The sequence below is a fragment of the Nesoenas mayeri genome (assembly GCF_963082525.1).
Source record: "Nesoenas mayeri genome assembly, chromosome: 22".
Taxonomy (NCBI): domain Eukaryota; kingdom Metazoa; phylum Chordata; class Aves; order Columbiformes; family Columbidae; genus Nesoenas; species Nesoenas mayeri.
Window position 1 is genome coordinate 7301167 of NC_137572.1, and position 22229 is coordinate 7323395.

Sequence of the window (22229 nt, forward strand, 5' to 3'; positions counted from 1 at the left end):
TAATCTCTGGTTCCATTATTAACGTGGCATTAAAGGACTCGAGGCCTCTCAGCAAATTCCTATTTCAAATAAATAATTACTGGAGCCAAGATAATTTATTAAACGAAATTGAAAAATGCAGGCGCGCTTTGTGTTTGCCTTCGAGTAATTTGTGTTTCACCCACCGCGTCCGAACCGAACCGCGCTGTCATCCCAGCGCCCGGGACGCCAATGCGGCGCCAGCGTCCGCAGCCGGTACCAGCTCCGCCTTCCTGCGCCGCTGGGGACACACACGCTCTCCGGAGTTCAGTACAAAGTCCTCATCGTTCTGTGCACCCCGGGCAGCTCGGCAGCGAATATGCGTGTCCCTTTTGCAGAGCGGGCGATGCGGAGCAGGGACGTTGTGCTGCTGTCCCTCTCGCCCCACACCCTCGTTTTTGGCAGGATAATGAAGCACCATTGCGGGTGCGGGATGGACACGTGGTGCCGGATGGATGCACGGTGCGGGGCGGCCTGCAAAGCTCTGCTCTCGCAGGGCGGTTGTCACGGCTTGCACCGTATCTCGTTTGCTGGCCTCTCCCAGCGGGGCCATTTCCGTCAGTGGGTGATTTCTCCTAAAGCGCTTTGGTTAAATAAATAACGAGGCTGCGAGCGCGAGACGTTGTTTCAGCATTACAGACCCTGGTGATTGCGAGCGCAACACTGATCGAGCTTTTGGAAGTAACTCTTGTAGACGCTCCTGGAGGGGGGCGGCGTGGAGCCGGGGGCAGCGTGGAGCCGGGGTCGGTGCTTGCAGGGGGCCCACGTCTGGTGCGGGAGGAGCACAAAGACTCCGCTTGCTCGTGGGGGTTTTATCTGCGCTTTGCCGAGACATGTGGCAAATCTGCGCTGAATCGGAACCTCAGACGACGGCGGAGCATCAAAACGGGGAAGATATTGCATAGTATGGGGAAATGAGATAAAAACCCGTCACACGGCGCCGCCACTTCAGCAGCAAGAATAAACAACATTTAAAAATGTATAAACACAGATGGCGCGTTTTCCTTGAAAAAGTGTTTCAAGGAAAATAAAAGCCCCTTAAAAAGGAATAAAACATGAAAAGGAGGAGGAGCAGGTTGGGGAGAAGCGGTCAGAGGAAGGGGAGAAACCAGCAAAACCCAAATCAAAGCTCCAGCAGGTCTGGCTGGCGTGTGGCCGCGGGTGCATCTGCCGGGGTGACGGCAAAGGCGCGTCCCCGGTGTCACCCAGCACGTCCCCCAGCATGTCCCCAGTGTCACCCAGCCCAGCAGCGTTTTGGGGGCTCCCCCGGTGGAGGGGTGTGCCCCCCCCACAGCCCGGCACCGTTAACAAACCACATTCAGCCACCTCCTTACCCGGGAGTCGCTGAAAAGGAGCGAGAGGCTGCCAAAACTCGTTTATTTGCACCATTAACCATTTTAACGGCCTCTCTGCACCACCAGTCGTCTCGGTCGGAAGAGAAGAGCGGGTGTTCAAATAGCCAGAGTGACGGAGGAGCCGGGGATGGGCGCTGCTGTTGACACCCACGGTAAAACCGGAGCAGGGGGACGTGCACCCCCGTGCTCTTTTACACCCTTTGCTTGGCAGACCGAGAGCAGGAGCCACGACCAGCGGTGAGGGGACAGGGACAGGGTGGCAGCGCCACAGGCACCTCCCCGCGGTGCCACAGGTGGGTCTGCAGCGTGCGAACGGGCGTTCCTGCGTTCAGCTGGTCCACCCGCGTGGGAAAGAGGCTGCACAAGAACACCCCCTTCAACAGAACTGTTTATTGTGTACTGAAAGAGTGCATCTAAAAGAGGGAGTATCAAACCGCGTGTCCTAACTACAACGTACAAAGAAAGAGGCTGCTGGGGCTCGAGCGTGCGGGTTCCTCGCTCAAACCGAGAAGAAGCCGTAACTTCCCGCATTGGAACAGCTGGTGAGAAGCAAAGGAACGGAGGGTGCAGCTTCTGGAGAGACTGGCAAACGTAAAAGAACCAGGAGACACATCCCGCGCCCGCCAGCGCGCGGCACAGCGCGGCGCTGGGAGATCAGCTGGCAGTTTTGTCGCTCTCTCCGTTCTCTATTAGTTTCCTCTTCTTTTCATCCGTTTTCCTCTTGAAGATGCTGTCTCTGTAGAACTGGAGCTCTTTGATGCTTTCCCTGATGTCATCGAGTGCTCTGAAAGAGAATTGAGGAGGGTTCGAAGCGCCCGCGCGCGCCTTCAGCCACATCGGGATCCCAACGCGCCCGAGAGACCCCGGCCCGTGGGAAACCGAGCTGTGAGGGGTTCGCACATCTGCCAGAACGGAACCAGAACTCGCTGGTATGCGGAAGGCAGAAGCCCGGCAGCGCTGGCACGCCGGCAACGCACAGCTGGAACGGAAAGCGCTGCTCGCGGTTCAAACAACCCTTCCCAGCCCGGCTGCCGGGGCACCGGGAGCGCCGGGAGCAGTGCCGAGCGCCCAGCGAAGCGCCGTGTCCTGCTCATGGGGAGCGCGGCTCCTGGTGACAAACCCCGCCGCGCTGGGGACAAAAGCAGGACCTCACCTGTGGGACGCCGCCTTCTTTGGTGCAAACTCATATTCTTCTGGATACCAGCGCCTGCAAGGGTAAAAAGTGGTGGTTAAAACAGGAAACAGGGACCCAAACGTGCCTGGCGGCTGCCGCGATTTGTCACAACCGCGGGCAGGGTCGCCCCTGGTCCCCGAGGGCGCGTCGGTGCCGCCGCGCAGGCCGCCCGCGGTTACCCGGCACCGCGCAGCTCGGGCGGCGCTCACCTGCACAGCTCTTTGACGGTGCTGACGTCGATGATCCGGTAATGAAGGTGCCTCATGAACTGAGGCATGTATTTGTCAAGGAACTTCTTATCCGCGTGGACGGAGTTACCTGCAGAGACACCAAACACGACATTTCTTCAAAGCCGCTCGGCTCCTGTGAACGACATGCGAAGGAGAAGCGGGGAGCGAGCGGGGAAGGATCAGAGGGTGCGAACAGCGATTTGCAGGCAGCTCGTTTATCCCATTTTCTGCTAAATATGATTGTAAAGGTTTGTTACGCTTTCATTTCGGGATCACAGGCAGTTTAAACATGTAATCCCCGCTAATTCTTCAGGTACTCCTCCTGTAACGCCTGTCACGCAGATGCACATCAAAGTACTGTGCAAGACGCAGGTTTTCTGCAAGTGCAATAGGTTTCAGTACTAATTTCACTTACTGGGACGATTCATGTTTGGCATTTTGTTCGACAGACACGTGAGGAGACGCTGTTGTGTTTGCTGCTCGGATTTGGCGGGCGCGGGTCGCTGCCGCGCTCAGCCCACCCGCCCCAGCTACAGCGCGCGATCCCGGGGCAAGAAACCGCGGCCGCGCTTCACCTGCCAGGGGACAGAGCCCCGGGGGCGTCTGCTGCCGCACGAAGGACAGGAACTCGTACTCCGCTTGCTGCAGGGAAATCTTGCTCTCCTTCACAGCCTTGGTGAGGCCAGACTGCAAAACAGAGCAGGAACACGCTGCTGTGAAACGCGCTGCCGCGAAACGCGCTGCCCCAGAAACCTCCCGGCACAGCTCGGCCCCGGAGCAGCAAGCAGGGTCCTGGTTCAGCGCTCACCGTGACTCCTACGGATCAGAAAAGCCCCTTCCTTCCTTTTTTTTTCAATAGTTACACATCAAAGCCGCTCCACGTGCTGTCAGTGAATTGCTGCTGTCTGGCTACACTACACACTTGCACGACTGTGCTGTGAAAATCTACTTGACAGACCCAAGTGGTGGTTAAAAAAATGCATTGTGTGGCTGTGTTCTCATCTATATTCTAATTGCTTCTCTTTTCCCAGTCAATTGAGGAGGAGGAGCTCGGGAGCGGTGACAAGTGTGCCACCACCCTCAGTTCACCCAGAAACTGACGCCAGAGGCTGAGAGAACGGGAAAAACACCCATCACGGTAAATTAACAATCATTTTCCAAACTCCTGCTAATCCTCCCCGGGCAGGGCGAGATGCTGGAGGAGGGGAAGGGCTACGGGTGTCTTACAATTGTGGCCCTTAATTGAAAACTAACTTGAATTTCAATTCATAGTCAGGGATTTGGAGCTGCCTCGCTGCCGGCGAGGAGGACAGAGCTCAGAATAATCTCCCGAACTGTTGGCACGGGAGCTTTTCCCTCCAGGTGACTGTGCCCCAACCAAGCGCCCTGAGCCACGCGCTGTTCCCGCGGCTGCGGAGCAGCGGGGTTACCTTCCCGTGGTGCTCCTTGCACCACTCGGACATGCCGTCCAGCAGCTCGTCGGGCTGGTTGATGATCAGGTTGGGGCCCTGGCAGGACGAGAACACGAGATCAGGTGAGGAACGCGGCCGGTACCCACAGATCGGTGAGGAACGCGGCCGGTACCGATACATGGGGTGGGGAACGCGGCCGGTACCCACAGATCGGTGGGGAACGCGGCCGGTACCGATAGATCCAGTGAGGAACGCGGCCGGGTGCGCATCCCCGCGGTCCCCGGCCGGGGCCCGAGGCGCGGCCGGCGCGGCGCCCACCTCGGCCAGCACGTTGAGGTCGCAGTCGGTGATCAGACACGCCATCTCCAGGATCTGGTCCTTCTCCACGTCTAGGCCCGTCATCTGCCACACACCGCGGCACCGTCAGCGCCGCCGCCGCCGCCCGCGCCCCCCGGCCCGCCCGCCCGCGCCCCGCACCTCCAGGTCCACCCAGACCATGCGCTGGCCCATCCCGCCGCCGGCCATGGCCGCCGCCCGCCGCCGGCCCCGCCACAGCCGCCCGCCGCCGCCCCGCAGCCGGCCCAGCGCAGCGCGGCAGCCGCCCAGCATCGCCGCCGGGCCGCAAAGCGCCGCCGCCGCACTACAGCTCCCGGCAGCCCCCGCGGCGCGGGGCCCACGGGCTGCGCGGCCGGCGGGCGCGGGGGCTGCTGGGAGTTGTAGTCCGGCGGCGGCGCGCAGCCTCCGCGGGGCGGAGCCGGAAGGAGCCGCGGCCTCGGCCGGTCCGGATAGCGGGGAGACCAGGGGTGCACTGGGAAGAGCCGGGTACACTTGGGGATGCACGGGGGAGACCGGGGAGAGCCGGGGGTGCACCGGGGAGAGCGGGGGTGCACGGGGTACACTCGAGGGTGCACCGGGGAGACGGGGGGTGCCCGCACCCAGTTTACCCCCATGCTGAAATGAGGACAGTTTATCGCCGTGTCGCTTTTTGTTGGTTTTTTTTCTTTTTTTTTCCAGGGAGACTTTTGATCCTTTTCCCAAGACAATATTCAACTGTTCCGTATAAAAAGTGCCGGATCTCGGATGCCAGAATCCATCCGCCCGCCCCAGCTCGGTTTAAAGGCTGGAACCCTCTCCCCCCCACTACAAACCCCCCCGCAGCACAACAAACAGTGATTTTTTGGGAACCCCTGAGGTGCAGAGTGAATCCCTTTGAAATCGAGAGGCTTTGGAGCGCGATGCTGCTCAGAGTTTTACAAACGTTAAAAGGTAACCGCGAGGGGCTGGGTTTGTATTTTCTATACATATACTCGTAAGAAACAGCTCCGGTTTTCCTTTGCCGTGAGTCCTGCAGCGTCAGTGCCGCGCCGGGTGCCAGCGCACGTCCCGGTAGCCGTCCCTGCGGTAGTCGTGGCTCCAGCCGTCCCGCTGCCGCTCCTCGTAGGCGAGCTCGTCGCGGCCCGCCCGGTACCGGTGTTCGTCGCGCTCCTCCGCGCCCAGCTCCTCGCGCTTGCCGCGCTCCACGAAGCGCCGGCTCTCGGGCAGGTACGGGTGGGCACCCAGCCGGCCCTTGCGCGGCGCCGGCAGCTCGGGGCGCCGCGGCGCGGGGGGGAACGCGTGCGGGGGCGGCACGAAGGAGAATCCGGGCGGTTCGTATTTCCCAAAGGGCGGCGCGTGCTGCCACGGGACGTTCTTCAGCTGCAACAAGAGGAGAGAGCGCTGGGGCCGGGGTGCTGGAGCCCCACGGGCCGGGAGAATGCAGAGCCCGCACTGGCCCCCGCATCCATTGCAGTAAATAGGGGGAAAAGGAGAGGTTTTGGCTCGGAAATTAAACTAAACGCTGATGTCTTGCTATCAGCAATGGCCTCACCTACAGCTCAAATCCCTCCCCACATCAGCCACCCCAGGACCAGGAGCTGCTCATCTCCTGGAACTGTCAGTTCAGTGCTGCAGGAGCACGTTCCCTAACGCGATCGCGCAGGAAACAAGCGCTGGGCCCCGGGGCCAGCCCTGTCCCGTGCTGCCAGCCAGGCGCGGGCACGACGGGGACAAGACAACGCCGTACCACCGCCTGCCGCTGAAGGGTGTCCAGCGGCAGAGGCCTCTGCGCCGCCGGGAATCCCGCTGCTGCTATGCCGTCGGGGCTCCTGTCGTATCTGCGGAGAGAAACATGAGGAATTTCAGCCCCTAACACAAGAGCAGCGCAGGCCCAGGGGCGCCAGGAATTCCAGCATTTGCTGCACAGGGAAGAGAGTGTAAACTGTGCTCGGGACTCGTACCTGCCGCAGGAGGACGCGGGCTGTGCCGGGCTGGCGTTGGCAGCACCGTGTGGGGAACAGGATGGGTTCCCGTCCTGAGATGCGTGGCTGCTCCCTGCGGAGAAACAAACACGTCACCAGGACAACAACCGGCAGCCTGAGGAGCCAGGGCGCGAGGGGACAGCGGCCGTGCGCCTCCCCGGCCCCCATGCGCCTCCCCGGCCCCCACGCGCCTCCCCAGCCCCCACGCGCCTCCCCAGCCCCCGGGCTTTGTCGGGACCTGCTGAAGCACGCGATCCCCCCTCCACACCGGGACCCCCCAGGGACCCGTGCGATCAGGGAGCAACATTCTGGCCAACCCGGTCAGTGAGCTGACAGCAGGGGCCGCTGTTCCTGCCCGCCTGGTCCTTCTGAAGAGCCTTCGGGGTACAGATGGGTAATCAACCACAGTACCCCGGCAGGCTCAGCGCGGCGCCGTGCTGGGCCGTGACGGGCAGGAGGTCCCACGTTGGCACGGGGACACACACACAGCAGGTGCCCCCACGGGTCTGTGACATCAGCGTTCCCGGGGAGCGCCGGGCACGGCGTGTGCGGTGTCACCCACCACCCCCAGCCCGCGGTGTCACCCGCCACCCCAGCCCTGGGGGGGCGGGTTTGGCTCCCCCGCGCTGGGGCCGCAGCGCGTCCCTGTACCTGAGCGGAACTGGATCTTGATGGGCCGCCCGTACAGCTTGATGCCGTTCAGCAGGCTCAGCCCGTACGGCACCGACTCCTCGTGCTTGAAGTTGACGAAGGCGAACTGCTTGGGCCGCCCGTCCCGGTCCCTGGGGATCTTCACCTTCACCACCGGGCCGGCCTGCGGGCCGGGCGGGGCGCGTTAGCCCGCGGAACTTTGAACTCCCGCGGCCGCCGTAGCCCGCCCCGTGCCCGCCCCGCAGCGGCGCCCGCGGCCTGCCCTCCGTCCCCCCGGTGCAGAGCGCGGGCTGGGCGGCGGTACCTGGTGGAACAGCTCGAAGATGAGCTCCTCGGTGACCTTGGGGTCCAGGTTCCCCACGAACAGGGTCCGATCGGCCTCGGCCGCCGCAGCCCCCATCGCCGCGGCCCGCGCAGGAGCGCGCTCACCGGCACTGCGCAGGCGCCGCCGCGTCACGTGCTGCGTCAGCCGGTGCGCCACGTCCCGCCCCTTCCGGTGGGCGCGGCCGAGGCGGCGGAAGCGGGGTGCGCGGTCCGGAAGCGGGAGGGCCGGGGGCGCCGCGCTGCGCGGGTCGCGGCGCTGCGCTCATAACGGGCGATAAACGCCGCCGGTAACGGGGGCTGCGCTCATAACGGGCGATAAACGCCGCCGGTGACCGGGACTGCTCGGCGCCGCGCGCTCGGCCCTGGAGCCGCTGGCGCGACAGCGCGGCCCGACAGCGCCGGCTGCGTGCTCGGCTTCCCGGTACCTCCGCGCTCCCGCAGCGGCCCCAGAGAAACCGAGCGGTGCGGAGCCCGGCGGGACCCCCGGGTGAACCCGCGGGGGTCGGGGCCGGGGGAGCAGCGCTGGGTGTCCCCTCCCCCCGGAGCCCAGCGGTGCCCGGGCCAGGAGCCGCCGTGTGAGCGCGGTCCCCGCGCCGGGCGGGGCAGCCTGGGCCGGCCCGTGCCGCGGGGCCGCTGCCGCCCCAGCTCCCCCGAGCGCGGCGGGGCGGGGTTCGAGTCGGGCAGAGCGCGGGGCGCCGCCCGTGGCCTCCGCGGTGTCCGGGGGCGGCTCCGCCCGGAGCCCACGCGGTGCCCCCCGTGCGCCCCGCGTGCGCGGCGGCGTTTTCCATCTGGGAAAGCTGAGAACGGGGAAACCGAGCCTTCATTCTTCATCAGGCCCCGACGCGTTACGGCAGTTGCTATTCCCTCGTTAATTAGGCGCTGTTCATTTTCTTCACTTCATTACTTACTGCCGCACCTAGAATTTATATTCATTTGGCTTAATCGCGTCCGCCTGGTTAAATTCTAAACAGTTACTCATTCAGAAAGGAAATTATTACCTCGCTCTGCCAGGACTTCCACTTTGCCTTAATTTCCCCGGGGCCTCGTTCACTTTCCCTGGCGTTCCTCCTCGGCGGGTCCCGCGGGACGGGCTGGGAGCGCGAGCGGCGCTGGCGCCGGCACCACCGCGTTCTGCCAAACCGCGCACCGGCACGGCCCCGGAGGCGCCTGTCGTGGTGTCACGGCCCGGAGCGGGAGGAAGGGACAGCGAGGGAACGAGGGGTGACCTCGGGTTTTCCACAGCAGCTTTTATGAGTCTGTTGCGTTTTTCCCCCGTTTTGTGTCTGGTTTCTGCCCCTGCTCCTCGCGGCCCTTCCCGCGCCGTCCCCTCGCCGGGCAGGTGCGCGCTGCGGGGGCTGCGCCGCACGGACCAGCGCGTTTTAGGGGTTTGCTGGGCTGTCCGGGTGCTGCTGCTCCCGCTCCGTCCCGGCTCCCCCAGCTCTTCGGGCAGAACTCGGGATTGCTCCAGAAACCAGACACAGCTCTGCCGTTGGACAATCTCGCTGCCTTTGCCGCCAGCCTTTGTCCCGTAAGAATGGATTTAGGTCTCAAAACCGTGTTGTGGCTGGAAGGGGAAGGCGTCGGGAGCTCTGGGCTGCCGAGGGGATGTTGGAGCGATTCCCATGTCGCCCGAGCGGGGCTGCTCTGTGTCTGTGCGCATCGATCGCAGCCCGCGCACTGCTGCAGCTCTTTATTTGCTCTCAGGCGAAGTGTACAAGGTGCATGGGTGGGTTTGGGAACCGGACACGCCGCAGTTTTGCCGCGCAGAGCTACGCGGTGCCGCGCCGCCGTGCCGCCAGGACCAGCGTGGCCTGCAGGTCGGTGCGGCCGATGCCCGCCGGGTACGTGTGCAGCTCGGTGAAGCGCACCTCGAAGCCGGCGCCCTCCACGGCCCCCAGCACCGCGGCCTCGTCCAGGCGCAGGCAGGAGAACACCTGCTCCCCGACGCCATAGTAGGTGGTGCTGAGGGAGGTGAGCAGCACCAGGTGCCCCCCCGGCCTCACCAGCGCCCCGATGCCGCGCAGGGCGCGCTGGAAGGCGGGCAGGTCGGGGCAGGCGGCCTCCAGGCAGTAGGCGGACAGGACGCAGTCGGCGGGCGGCAGCGACACGGGCGCCGCCGGGTTGGCTTTGGTCACATCGCACTTCAGCACCCGCTTCACCTTCCCGCGCAGCTTCGCCTCCTTCTCAGCCCACCGCTCCCTGTGGGAAAGCACACGGGAAAGGCCGCGCGTGGGGCCATGTGGCCGCTGTGCCGGATCGGGGGCCGCGCGGTGGGACACTCACCGGTCCCCTTCCAGCTCGCACACGTATTGCACCACCGGCCGCCAGTCGAAGGCCCCCGGCTCGTTCCTCAGCCATGACTCCAGCTCCTGGCGGTTCTGCGGCGTGTAGTCCATGGCCACGATCTCCTGGAAGCGCTCACACGCCGACAAGAGCTGGTAGATGGTGGGGCCGCAGCCCACATCCAGCAGGGTGTCACCCCCCAGCCCCTCTGGTGCGGGCAGCAGGAACACCCCGGTGAGCACAGAGACCGTGTCCCGGGGCAGAACCATCCCCAGCCCCCCAGCCCGGCTGTGCTGCCCCAAGCGCCGGGATCCCAGCACAGCCCCGGCCGCAGCGGGGACAGTGCCCGAATCTGCACAGGGACACCCCCGTCCCCTGCCCAGGCTGCGCTTGGCGCCGTGTCTGGGAGCTGGGACAACTCCAGCCACCAGCACCCCCTATGCAGCCACAGAGGTGCCTGCACGTATAGATCTATGTTAAAGCAGCCGTGCCTGTGCATATGGCCAGCACATCCCCCGCTCTGTGCCGGGCACCGTCCCACTGCGCAGGGACAGCCCCGCAGATGTCCCCGGGACTCACCCAGCGCAAACACCTTGGCCAGGCTGCGCAGGTTCTGCGTCAGGAAGGCGTTGGGCTGGCCCTGCCCGTTGCTCAGCCCATAATACTCGCTCAGGTAGTCCCGGGGGGTGAAGCTCCGCTCGTACTCCCCAGCGCCCGTGAACGCGGCCGGAGCCTCCATGGTGCCGCCGTCCCGCACTGCGCCCGCTGCTCGTCCCGGTCAGACTTTGCCCCCAGCTGCCCTCCCATCACCTCTGTGCGGGCAGAGGCTGTGCTCCCACCCAGCCGCGCGTTTTCCCTGTTGAACCCCAGCAGCCCCGGGCACACGGCCCCCGCACACAGCCCCCGCACACGGCCCCCGCACATGGCCCCGGGCACACAGCCCCCGCACACAGCCCCCCACAAAGCCCCCGCACAGACCAACGGCCAGAGCTGGGATTGCGTTGCCTGTCCCTGCATTTCCAGGAATTGGCAGCAATAACCCGGCCAGCGCGAGCTGGGCCACCAGCAGGCACGGCTGTTGTTCTGTTGGTGCGTCCGGCACCCGCGCTGCTCCACAGCTGGTCGGGGTGTTCGTGTTCAGTAACAGGGTGGTGAGGAGCTCAGAACACATCGGGTCCCGGAGGGAGCAGGACCCGCTGCCCCCGGCCCAGACTCCCCCACTCTTCCACTGATTTGGTTGCTTTCTCGTATTTTTCAGGCTTCCTTTGGAAACCTGCAGTTTCACCTCCTCGCTCTGAAAACCAAGAACCCTCAGCCTCGGCACCCGGGTTTTGCCCCAGATCTGGCCCCTGCCTGCACCGTGTGCGATGCGGCCCCTGCTGCACCGTGGTGCCGGCAGCCCTGGCCGCGTCCCGGGGCCGTGGTGGCCACGGTGGCCGCGCTGTCCTCGCCGTCCCCGCCACGCAGCGGCAGCAGAGCCCCGCGGTTCAGCGCGTCCGCAGCGTCTCCTCCTCCTCCGCTCGCCCAGCCGGAGCCGAAATGATCAAAGGGCTTTAGGCTCGTTACAGACTCCGAATCTGTATAGCTGGCATTTGCTGTATTGCAGACGTGTCGTTAGGAGCAGCGGGCGATGAGCCACCGTGCTGTCCCCAGACTAATAACTGCTATTTTAGGTCCCGAGGTGGCTTTGCTGAACAAACCCGCATCCCACCCGCCGGCGTGACACCCGCTGCCCACGGTGTGAAGCCGCAAAGGGACGTCAGCCTGAAAGACGGACGTGTTCCAGTGGTTTTCTTCCAGACCGAAGCCAACTACAGGTGACTCTGAAGCCACCGACCCCTTGGAGCCTCCCGGCCATGGCAGGGGTGTCTGTGATACGGGATGTCACCCCAAATCAGCCCGTGGGCGCTGCCCCCCCAGCTGTGACAAACCCTGGCGACACCGGTAGTTTGTCCCCAGCCTGAAATCTCCGCACGGCCGCAGGAACGGGAGCTGGGGGAGAGGCGAGCGTGCCCCAAAGCCGAGCCGAAATGCGCGCCCTCACCAGGGTCTGGCGTTATTTTCTGGACCGAGGTCTGTTACGCGGCACAGCCACGGACGCGTGGCAGCTTTGGCGCATTCCTGGTGCTGTTTGCCTGTGTTTTGGTCCGTGGACCCTATTTTTTCTCATAGAGTGACATGATTTGGGGATAAAAGTACAAATTGCTGCCACCCAGAGGACCTTGGGCTGTTGATGAGTGGGAGCTCAGCCTTGTCACCCGTGTCCCCAGCCCAGCTCTGACCCCCCCGAGCCGGGAGCACCCCCAGGAACGCTCTGCCCCCCGGCTCTCGTCTGCATTGAGCTCCCGGCTCCAGACGTCTGATTTCCATTTCCCCCATCAGAGTGTGATTAGGGCTCCACGAGCTCCATTGTCATCTCCACCTAAGTGCTGCTCTGATGGGTATAAACAGCGTTTGGGTGTTTACAGCGTGGAGTGCGGCGCCGCGCTCCCTCCCCGGTAACGCGGGGAGGACAAATCACAGGCACAAACCCAGACCTGCTGGGGTGGTCCTGATGGGACACAGCTGCGCCCATCACCCAACGAGGGGCACCTTGGCCTCCTCGGGCAGCACCTGCGATGTTATAAAGGGTGGGGGGGAGGGGGTGTGGTTTGGCACCTGCAGCGTCTCTGGGTGCTGGGGTTTGTGCCGGTGCCCAGTTTTGGTGTGAAAGAGGCCAGTTTGTGCCCCCCGTACAGAACCAGCCCCACGCCGGGCGTGGGGTGAAGCCCGGACAGCGCTGGAGCCCCCGGCTGCTCCAGCCCAGCCACTGTGCCCGCCCCGCTGCATCCACACCTGGACACAGGTAAGCCGGGCCCTGGGCGCGCTGCGAGGCGGGAACAGAAGCTCCTTTTCTCTGTTTTATGTGGTTTTTGCCGACTGAGCGGTAGATGTGTCCCTCTTGTGGGTTTGTGTAGAGGTGTGTGAAGAAAGCGCTGGGAAAGCAAATGGTTTTGGAGAAAGCAGCAACTGTTCTTTTGTTGAACATGCTGGTGGTTTGTAAAAGCAGAGGCAATGGTGCTTTTGGAGGGCAGGATGCGGTTCTCTGGGGTTTGCAGTTGCTCCTCGTTGGGCTCCCGGGTGCGTTCTGGGGTCTGTGGGGCAGCTTCACGGAGCGGGGCCAGGGGGACAGCGGGGCCGGGGGGACAGCGGGCTGGGTGCTTGCCGTGGAGCCGCTCGGCACAGCAAACGCTGCGAGTTTCCCCTGCGTGTTCATGGGTGCAAAGTCTCACGCGTGGTTTCCCGTCGGGCTGGGAGAACGTCCTCGGTGCCGTTCCCTCTGCCCCGTCCCCAGGGCGCGGGCGCTTGGCCGGTTTGCTCCGTGGCACGCGCGTGGAGGCGCCGTTCGTTCGGTGACGGCTCATTAGCGGCAGGCGCGCTGCGCTGCCCCAGGCCTGCCCGGCCGGGCTCCTGCGCGCCGAACAAAAGCGGCTCTGGCTCCGCGTGGCGCCGAGGATCCCGAACAAAAGGTTCCCGTTCCCCTGCGCTCGTCTCTTTTCCTCGCGCTCGCCTTTCTTTTCCCCCGCTCTTTGGTGCGGATTTAAACAGTTCTTTTTCTGGCTTAAATTTCTCTGTGCTGCAACAGAAAACTGGCAATTAACCGCTGTGAGGCTGTTTTACAGTCCTGTGGAAACCCTTTCTATCCACTTTATTCTAAGCGGGTATATCTTTTATTCCTAGTTTTCGGGAGTGTAAAACTTTACAGCGTTTGCTGCAAACCTTCATACTTGGCTTTGTGGTTTATTGCTCCCTCTGCAGATATATCTTACTCATAAATAAGGCTTTCATCTCCGCGGTGCCTGGCGCGGCACCGCAGTGCTCTGAGTGTCCCGGTAGCGGGACTTTGCCTGGGACCGGCGTGTGATGGAGCCCCGGGCGCAGCTCTTCCCTCGCCCGGCCGAGCGGGGGCTGCTCGTCCTCGCCGGGCTGCCCCGGCCGGCCGATTTTCCCTTTTGAATGGGGCTCGGTCACTCGCTATTTCCAAAGCCCCGTTTATTTTCCTTGGGTGAGCAGCGGCCGTGCTGCGGGCGCGGGGCAGCGCTCCCTGCGGGGCCCGGACCCGCCGCTGGCTTTCCGGGGCTGTGACACAAAGGGTTCGTCGAGGTGCGGGATATTAACTGCAGCTTTCAGGCCCCCGCGTGCCATGTGGTAATTTCCCCGCATTACGGTGATAGTGGTTTTAAAAACCACCCTCCTCCCATCCCCTCTTTGCTGAATGCGTCTTGTTTCACAAAAATGCATTTAGGACCAATTTGTTTTGAGCCCAGAATGGCAGCAATTAAAGTAGCGCTGTGCGTTTGGAATAAATGGCGTAGCGCTCGCGTTGGCGTGACCTCTGCTGAAAGGATGGAGTGGGGGGCGTTTGTGGAGCGGCGAGCGAGCCGCGCGCCCCCCGTCGCGGCTCTGGGTGTCCCCGCGGCGCGGCTTCGGAACCGGCTTTACCGAGGAAATCAAGACCTGGTGAAGCCGCGCTGGTCGCACGTGTCCATGTCAGCGATGGTTTATGGGGCCGTTCCGTGGCGCTGGGACCCGCTGCGGAAGCCGCAAATGTCAGAGCGGACGGGGGAACAGGTGGGCTGCGCGCATCTCCGGGGCCCCGCTCGTTCACAGGGAATAAATCAATGACGGGAGCGGGGACCGAGTCGCGTTCCGGGCGCAGGTGACTGCGCAATTCCCTTCTGGCAGGCGGAGGGAGACACTGTCACCCTCAGTTGCCTTTGGTTTTATTGTCTGAGCCTTAAAGGAATCCTGCGCAGTGTTGGGGAAGCGCTGGCAAGTCCCACTTAAAATAACGAGCTAATTATCCCAGACTGCCCGTTTGCAGCACAGGCGTCTCTTGCACCTTCTCCATAAGGGAACCAGCGGTTTCCTTCGCTCCCGGGGTCCGTGTGGTTTCTGTGTCGCCGGTGCCGTTGTTACAGGACTCCCGAGGCCAGCTCTGGAGCGGCCGCTGTGGTTCTGTGCCCGTGGTTTCCCTGCAGTGGCTCTGCCACGGGGGTGGTATTTTCAAGCTGTGTCTGGGGAGAGGAAGGTTAATGAACACCTGGGGTGCCGCTCTCAGCTTCATTAGAGCTGCTCAGAAGCTTCCAGAGGGTGTCTCTGCTCCAGGCGGTGTCGGGTCTCCCCAGTGTTAAATCGCCCTCTGTGCGGGGAGAGCGATGCAAAGTGCGGGGTCCCGGTGCTGCGAGGGCACGATTGGAGCGTGGAAGGGAGAGCAGGTGACTTATTAATAGCCTGCCCGCCCACAACTATCACACTGACAGCACCGGAGCGGCCACCGTGTGCCGGGCGATGAGCCACGCGGTGCCAGACCCATGCGCACCCGTGGTCTGATAACCAAGGAGTCAATGTGCACCGGGCACCGCAGCCACGCTCGGTTTGGCCTTGTGCAGGTGTGTGGGTTGTTCGCTGCAGCTGGTGGTTGGGAACGGTGAGGTCTCCTGGCTTAACATGTAATGATGGAGGGGGATGTGGACGTCGGGCGCTGCTGCAGAACCTGCCGGCCCGCGGGCGTTAACGGGAGGGCGGGCGTTAATGGGAGAGTGGGCGTTAACAGGAGGCACCGGCGGTTGTGGCTCGTCGGGCAAGGGTTGTGCCGGCGTTGCTGGTGCGAGCGCTGCCCACACCCCATCCATTCCTCTGCTCCAATTTTCTCCTCTGACAATTTATAGGTTAGTTTGATGCTTGAATAGCTGTGTCTCTCTAGTAATATGTATTCTCCGTAAGTATTCCCCGCTGTGGCATATCCTAAGAGAACTCCATCAAATAATTATCTTCCCTTTTATTTATTCACAGTCTTTTCACTCGATCTGCATCACGATAAAATATTCCGATGGTTCGCTCTTAGTGCCGAGCCTTCCCCGCGTTGTAAAGTGTATTTATGGACAGCATTAAATCCGCCCGCGCGGCTCTTCATCTTGGCGCTTTCCCCGCTCGATGCCCCGTTGGGCGCTGGCCTCGGCCGCCCCCCGCCGTGCCCCCCGTGTCCCCGGGGCCGCGGCCGCCCCCCGCCGTGCCCCCCGTGTCCCCAGGGCTGCCCCCCGCCGTCCCCGCGCCGCGATGGGGCTGTCGGTGCGGCAGAGCCCAGCCGCCAGCAGCAGGACGTGACTGCCGGGCGGCCGAGGGAATCAGCGCCGGGAAGAAACCAATAACCGCCGGTTCCCCCGCGGGGGCTGGGGCGGCAGCGCTGCTCTTCTCTGAGGAGCTGCCGGCGCGGCCGCTGGCCCCTCGGGGACGGCCGTGTCCCCAGAAAGGGCTTTGCTGTCCTGTGTCCGCGCAGACGGACGATGGGAGGGGTGCTGTGCAGGGGCCGTGCCCCCCGGGTGCAGGGGCAGCATCTCTGCAGGTGTCGGTTTGTCTGAGGCTCCGCTGGGCTGAAAGGGCTCAGACGTTATCAGAGAATGTAAAATCCATAGTGATGCTGGGACTAGGCCAGGAGAGCTCTTCCCTCTCCAGGGCTCAGAGACGTCACCAACAGCGTTCGGCTTGTTTCAGGTTTGTTTCACCGCTCTCAGGCGTGCGAGCGCTTCCAGGAGCCCGCGTGCTGGCGGCGGAGGCGGCATCTGCGCCGTGAGGACAGCGGCTGCGAGTCCGTCCTGGAGCCCAACAGCGGTGCCTGCTCACGCACGAGGTTGAGCTGCCGGCGGGGAGGCAGAACGGGGCCGCTGGCAGGAGATGGAGCGGGGCGGCGGTGGCGAGGACGGGCCCGCGGTGCTCCGCTCGCTGGGCTCCGGCGCCGCGCCGACAGGCGAGTTCCCCAGCAAGGGTTAACCGAGTGTATAAAATTGATTGCGATTTTAGTAATTCAGTATAATCACAGTCTACCAGCAGGTTGCTTTTCCAGCAGGAGGGTTTGGAATTATTTTCTGGAGTTTGCAATATAGAACTTAAATTAAGCCTCAGAAGTCAGAGGAGCTCTGCTGCATCTCTAATGTGGTGCTAAATTCTCAGCAGCACATTCTCTGTATTAAAGCCTTTGCTAGCAATTAGGTTCATTAACTATCACAATACCTTATTTATTACTCGGCATGCCATATGGTTTCCCAGCTAAAGAATGGCACCCGTTCTAGCACAGACCATTTGGCATCATAAAAATGTTAACAAATAATGTTATGGCTCTCAAGGGCAAAAGGGCTCGCTGGGTTGCGGGTCTGAATGGCACGAGAGAATATGAAAACATTTTTATTCTATGGCAAAATAAAGAATTCCTCGAGACAGAAGTATTCAAAGAATATCAGGCTCGCATCACGCAAATGGGAGTTTTATACGTGCCCATAATGGTTCTGTCAATACTTGCGGCAGGCAGCGCTCTCACTCATCCCGATCCTTCCCCGGAGCCGCGCCGGCAGCGCCGCGGGACGGACCCACCTCTTTGTTTGTGGAGCCCAGCGCCGCAGCTCCGCTCTCTGGCACGTCCCTCGTCACCAAACCTGGTCCCACAGGAGCGGCTCTGGGCGCCCGGCGGGGTGCTGGTGTGTCCATGGCAGAGGGACCTGGACGGGGTGAGGTTGTGCCGGCGGGAAGAGCAGCCGGTGAGCCCGGTGCCGCGGGAGCGCGCGGGCTCTTCCCGCCCTGGCGGGAGGATCTGAGCTGTTGCGCTCGTTTGGTGTCTCTGGAGGAGCCCGCGACCCGTGTGTCTCACCTGCTGTTCACACTGCACCACGTCTGCAGTAAAGCCCTTTGGGGAGCCCCCTTGGCTGGCACCGCAGCTGATGCCAGCGCCGGCCCTGGGCACGGGAATTGCCCATCGGAGGGTGCGTGTGGGCAGGGGCCGGGCCCAGGGCCGCGCACGGCGGGCACTGGGGTCCATGCTGCTCCCACCCTGCAGAAAACACGGGAATCGGCATTTCTCACCTGAAGAACTGCATTAATGGGGCTGCCCTTGCTCAGCGCCGTCACACGGCACCTGCCCGCGAGCGGGCTGGGACTCGCACCTTGTTTTCCGTCTCATTTCCCAAACCGTGAGTTGTTCCCGTGCCCCCGACACCTGCTCTGCCCCCACAGTTCAGCTCTGCTCCGTATTTCCCTGTCGCCCTCCTTGAGTAAGATACATTTTTCATGGGAGTTGTAATGTTTTTCCCCTCTGACACCTTGCAGAGGCGTTTCCAAAATGTGCCACTCCAAAAGCGGCTTTGCTTGGTGTCCCGGGGTCCCTGCCCGGCACCGGCGATGCTCGGTGAGCTGGCGATGCCGCGTCCACCAGAGCAGCAATGCGAACACGCTGAGCGCTTAGCGGGGAATTGGCTCTTTTTGCATGGAGAACTGGTTTTTGAACAGCAAGGAGAAACGAGCTTGTGGTCCAGCGGTGGAGTTGGTTTCCCAGCCCTGGGCAGGGGGACCCGGAGCAGCAGAAGCAGCGGAGGGGGGACACGCCGGGGGATGCGCCAGGCTGGGTTTCCAAGAGTGTTTCATCCCCCAGAGCAGTCGGGGGTTGGCAGAGCCGGTGCCAGTGCCGTGTCCCCCGGAGCATCCCCGGGCGCTGGCGGGGCCACGTGTGCCCCGCGGACGGGTCTGTCTGCAGCGCTCTGCACGGCGGCCGCTCCATTCCCGGGAGGCCGATCGAGCCGTTCCCGTGGGGAATGTGCCCGGGTGGCCGTGCCAGCCCCGCCAAGGGCACCGGGGTCCCTGCGGCCACCTGCCCGCGCCGGCGCCGAGCCAGCCCGCGGCACAGCCCGCGTCCCGGGACGTGGGGCCCCGGCGGGAACGGGGCGACGCTCCCGACCTTCGGGGGGATTCGGGGTATCTCCCGAGCAGGGCGGCTGCCGGCGCTGCTGATGCACCAATGTTATCGGAGGTTTCAGTCACTTAGGAATCTGGCAGCAGATAAGATACCGGGGGTTTATTGTATCTTCTGGCAATTATTAAGAAAATAAACTGGGTTAATATCTAACCTTGAACCTCGGCTGCGGCGTTTGGGCTCAGACTCCGCCAGGACTCTCTCGTGCACTCTGCAGTTGTACAGTTCACAGATGGCGTTAGGGATGATGGAAGAGATGAACAGGAATTTAATCTGAGACTGAAATACCTTCATTACGCAGCCAGATCAGCTGAGAAACATGTTAGAAACAAGATCTGTATCATGTCTGATTCAGCCACTAGATTTATTTTTTCCTGGTGCTAGAAGGGAAGGAGGAGCAGGAGCAGCCCCTTTGGCAGGAGCCTCCCCAGCTGTCGGCGGCGTTTTCGGTGGATATTGGGTGCACAGATACGTTAACAGAAGGGGGGGGGAAAGGCTTCCACAAGCGCGGGCTGTTGTTTGCACTGTCAAAGGTGGCGATACAATTTCTGTGTGTACGCACGGGGCACATATGTGTATGTATCTATATATATCTCCCTTTGGAAGGGGAAACAGATAACCGGTGCAGCTGGAAATGGGACGTGGAGCTTTGCCCTTGCTAGAGAGCAAAGATGAGTTTGGGGCCGAAGGTGTTTGCTCGGTGGTTGGGATTTGGGGTTTGGTCAGTGTCCCGGTAAATGCGCTCGGGTGGCACTGCGGGCGAGGAGCAGGAGGCAGTTCCAGGGGTTTGGGCTCCCGGGTTGTTCAGTGGCTCAGGCCCCAGCACAGATTCTGCTCCATCTGGAAGGTGTTGGTATTTCCAGGTGAACTTTACGGAGCGCGGCCTCAGCGCCGGGCAGGGTGGCATTAAAGCCCGGGCACATCTCTTGTCTTGTCCCAGGCAGGATGTCAAATATTTTAGGTTAAGAGAAGTGAAAAAGAGGAAAAGTAATTGCACAGCAAATTAAACAAAGACAACCCCCCTCCCGCTTATTAGGACTTCAAAAGTTGCTGCCTCTGGCTCAGCTCTGAGTACGTACAAAGGGTAACGCTAAAAATAGGTACTGTACAAATGATTAGGTCATAGCCTGCTAGAGGGAGACATTTTTCTTTAATTACTAACCCGGCAGCGTGGTGCTGGGGGGGATACATCACCCGGCCCCGCTGCAAAGTTTGTGCTGCTCCGCTGAGTCACCGCGGCCAAACTCCCTTTTGTGTGGGGGATTTGGGGAGGAACGCGGGGAGGCTGCGCCCTCCTGAGTCACCGGCCCTGAGCCGCTAATTGGCCTCATTGTCTTAGGGGCTGCGCGGTGCTGCAACCGCACAAAGCGGGTGGACAGCAGCACATGCACCTCCCGTCGCTACCAGCACCGCTGCACCGCGGCCGTCCCGCTGCTCCGGAGGAGCCTGAGCTGCTGCTGGTGTCTCGACGTCGAGCCGGTCCCGCTGCCATGGGCACAGTTGTGACCCAGAGTGATGCTTACGAGCAGGGATGATGCCACATCACCGAGCAGGGATGATGTCACATCACCGAGCAGAGGTGTCACACCGCCACACGGGTGTTACTGTCCCCCGCTTGTCGCTGGGTCGCGATATCCTTCATGGGAGCTGCAAGCGAAGCCGAGGAGGGGGGTTTTGGGGTGGGAGCCGCCGGTGGCGCGCAGCCCCCGTGCGGATGTGCGCGGTGACAGGCAGGCTGGCGGGTCACTGGCGCGTGCGTGTCCTCGTGCTGCTGTCGCGTGCTGCGGCGCTGGTCGGGTCGCATCCTGCCGAGCAGGTGCCTGGGGAGGGCGCTGGGCGAGTTTTGCAGCACGCTCGCCCCACGATGCCCAACTCGTGTCTACTCAGCTCTGAGTTATTTGGCTTGATGTGTTCACCTTCCCTGTGACGACAGCGCAGCGCCCACACAGCTGCATCAGCTTTGGGGCTGTGTTGTGTTTTGTGCTTTTTTAAATAAAGTCTAACACATTTAATCGTCTTTTCGTAAGCTGTCAGCTGTGGATCTTTGGGTTAAGTTAAAACAGATCTTATTTCACACAAACCCCTTGTTCCAGTGTTTCGTAATTCAGCCCCGCAGCGGCGAGGCTGGGCAGCGAATGCACAAGAGCAGAGCCGAGCTGCCCTCGGGAGCGCGCGTGGGCTGCGGAGCAGGAGGGTCCCGTGCCCGCTCCCTGTGCTCCGCCGGCTCCCCGGAGCGGCGCGGAGGCCGGGGCTGGGAAACCAAACTGGGGGCCCAGCTGGAGACTGGGGAGCCGGTTCCTTGTACCTGTCCCTGGGGTGGACGTGGGGGAGCGCTGAGCCCGATGTCACTGTCCAAGGGCAGGGGGTGGAAAAGAGCACGATGCTGCAGGGGACCTTCCCGCTGAAGTTGCCTCCTGCAAGGCTTTCCTGTGGGCTAAGCCTCCTGAACAAGGCATTTCCTTTCTTACTGGGATTTTGGAGACTTTCCTGCTTTCTTGTCCTCTCCGTGCGCCTCGCTGGGTCCCGGGGGAGCGGCCGTTGTCCCCCGCGGTGCTTCCCTCGCCCTGCCCGTGCGTGGCAGAGCTTTCCTCCCGCAGGCCGGTGCTCGCCGGGCTCTTTCTGCTGGGACGGTGCAGGTCACGGCTCCCTGTCCATGGTACACGAGGAGCTGGGGATCCCCACGCTCGTGGGAAGGATGCTGGCGCTCACCTGCGCCTCCACGGGAAGACCTTCCCGGGGACCAGGGCCGCCTCGCGAGTTCAGTGCTGGAGGTTAATAATAATCGCACCCGGCAGCACATCATGGCCCCGTATCTGGTTGAGAGATTTACAACTGAAGCTCGTGGCGCAGGAAGAAATTGCCTCAATCACTTGGAGTAATGGCACATGGAGAGGCACTTGGGCGTGACTGCTATTTAACACGAGAGCCCAGCTTGGCTTCATTTAATGTGCTGGTTCCTTTCTAATAAACACGTTACACTACAAGGTGGGGATTAAGATCAGAAAAGTAAATAAATTGGAAACTGATGGGGAGAGATGGGAGGGAAATGGAAAGGACTGTGGGGGAGCGACCCGTGATTAACTCCTGTGCTGGGGCACAGGGAAATGACCCTGAAAGCCATGGTGGTGGCTTCCCCGGCTTCGTTTTGGCATCTCTGGGGGCAGGTGGGTTCTGCTTTGCCTCTTTAGCCTGTGAGTGTGTCCAGATCGGTCCTGTCCTTTGCAAATCGAGGCACCGACGTGAGCGAGGCCGCGGGCGCCTTGGCCAGGGCTCTGTGGACAGGGGAATGGGGACAGGGAGCTGAGGCTCGAGGGGGACGGGGACAGGGAGCTGAGGCTCGAGGGGAACGGGGACAGGGAGCTGAGGCTCGAGGTCCCTGACGCGCGGGTTTGGCTTTTCCCCGTGTGTGCGTTCGGGCTGTGAAGCCGGGAGGGGTTGGGGTGGACGCTGCCTCTTAACGCAGCAGCTTTTACTGTATGTATTAGGAGAGCAACAAAAAGTGCAACGCACGGCTTGACGGGAAGGACTGGGGGGTTAATTTTCAGGATGCTGCCTGGGAATTTAGCCGTGGGATTTCCATTATTGCTAATGGGACTCACGCAGCTTAATTTCATGCGAGCTACACTAAAAACATACCCCTAACCGCCTGCAAAATTTCAGTCCTGAAATCAAGCCTTTTAAAAGTTAGAGGAGGGTAAACAAACACCTG

At 62.2% G+C, this 22229-nt stretch overlaps 4 protein-coding genes across 4 annotated transcripts in view; 1 reads left to right on the forward strand and 3 right to left on the reverse strand.

Annotated features, from left to right (window-relative positions):
* Window positions 1-22229, forward strand: part of USP28 (ubiquitin specific peptidase 28) — a gene marked incomplete at both ends in the record, with an annotated part of 269710 nt that overhangs the window by 173638 nt on the left and 73843 nt on the right. The gene's annotated exons all lie outside the window — the stretch shown is intronic.
* Window positions 1755-4801, reverse strand: REXO2 (RNA exonuclease 2). The gene is made up of 7 exons (XM_080357859.1): window positions 4667-4801; window positions 4508-4591; window positions 4208-4285; window positions 3353-3464; window positions 2757-2865; window positions 2527-2580; window positions 1755-2157 (listed from the first exon to the last, which is right to left on the reverse strand). Exons 1-7 carry the CDS (start codon window positions 4796-4798, stop codon window positions 2028-2030), a joined length of 699 nt encoding a protein of 232 aa, XP_080213985.1. The 5' UTR covers window positions 4799-4801; the 3' UTR covers window positions 1755-2027.
* Window positions 4937-7566, reverse strand: RBM7 (RNA binding motif protein 7). Its single transcript, XM_080357899.1, has 5 exons — window positions 7442-7566; window positions 7138-7300; window positions 6466-6559; window positions 6252-6342; window positions 4937-5884 (listed from the first exon to the last, which is right to left on the reverse strand). Exons 1-5 carry the CDS (start codon window positions 7535-7537, stop codon window positions 5543-5545), a joined length of 786 nt encoding a protein of 261 aa, XP_080214025.1. The 5' UTR covers window positions 7538-7566; the 3' UTR covers window positions 4937-5542.
* Window positions 9231-10483, reverse strand: NNMT (nicotinamide N-methyltransferase; the record flags this gene model as incomplete). Its single annotated transcript, XM_080357884.1, has 3 exons — window positions 9231-9660; window positions 9745-9952; window positions 10324-10483. 3 exons carry the CDS (start codon window positions 10481-10483, stop codon window positions 9231-9233), a joined length of 798 nt encoding a protein of 265 aa, XP_080214010.1.

What these genes read in the sequence shown, in the direction of transcription:
- REXO2 (XM_080357859.1), bottom strand. Translation starts at nt 4,798, where the DNA reads ATGCTGGGCGGCTGCCGCGCTGCGCTGGGCCGGCTGCGGGGCGGCGGC. An exon ending in TGGTCTGGGTGGACCTGGAG is followed by an intron (nt 4,592 to 4,666) that starts GTGCGGGGCGCG and finishes GGTGTGTGGCAG; the next exon opens with ATGACGGGCCTAGACGTGGA. An exon ending in GCAAGGAGCACCACGGGAAG is followed by an intron (nt 3,465 to 4,207) that starts GTAACCCCGCTG and finishes TCTGTTTTGCAG; the next exon opens with TCTGGCCTCACCAAGGCTGT.
- RBM7 (XM_080357899.1), bottom strand. Translation starts at nt 7,537, where the DNA reads ATGGGGGCTGCGGCGGCCGAGGCCGATCGGACCCTGTTCGTGGGGAAC. An exon ending in CCCGCGTCCTCCTGCGGCAG is followed by an intron (nt 6,343 to 6,465) that starts GTACGAGTCCCG and finishes TTCTCTCCGCAG; the next exon opens with ATACGACAGGAGCCCCGACG. An exon ending in CCCTTCAGCGGCAGGCGGTG is followed by an intron (nt 5,885 to 6,251) that starts GTACGGCGTTGT and finishes CTCTTGTTGCAG; the next exon opens with CTGAAGAACGTCCCGTGGCA.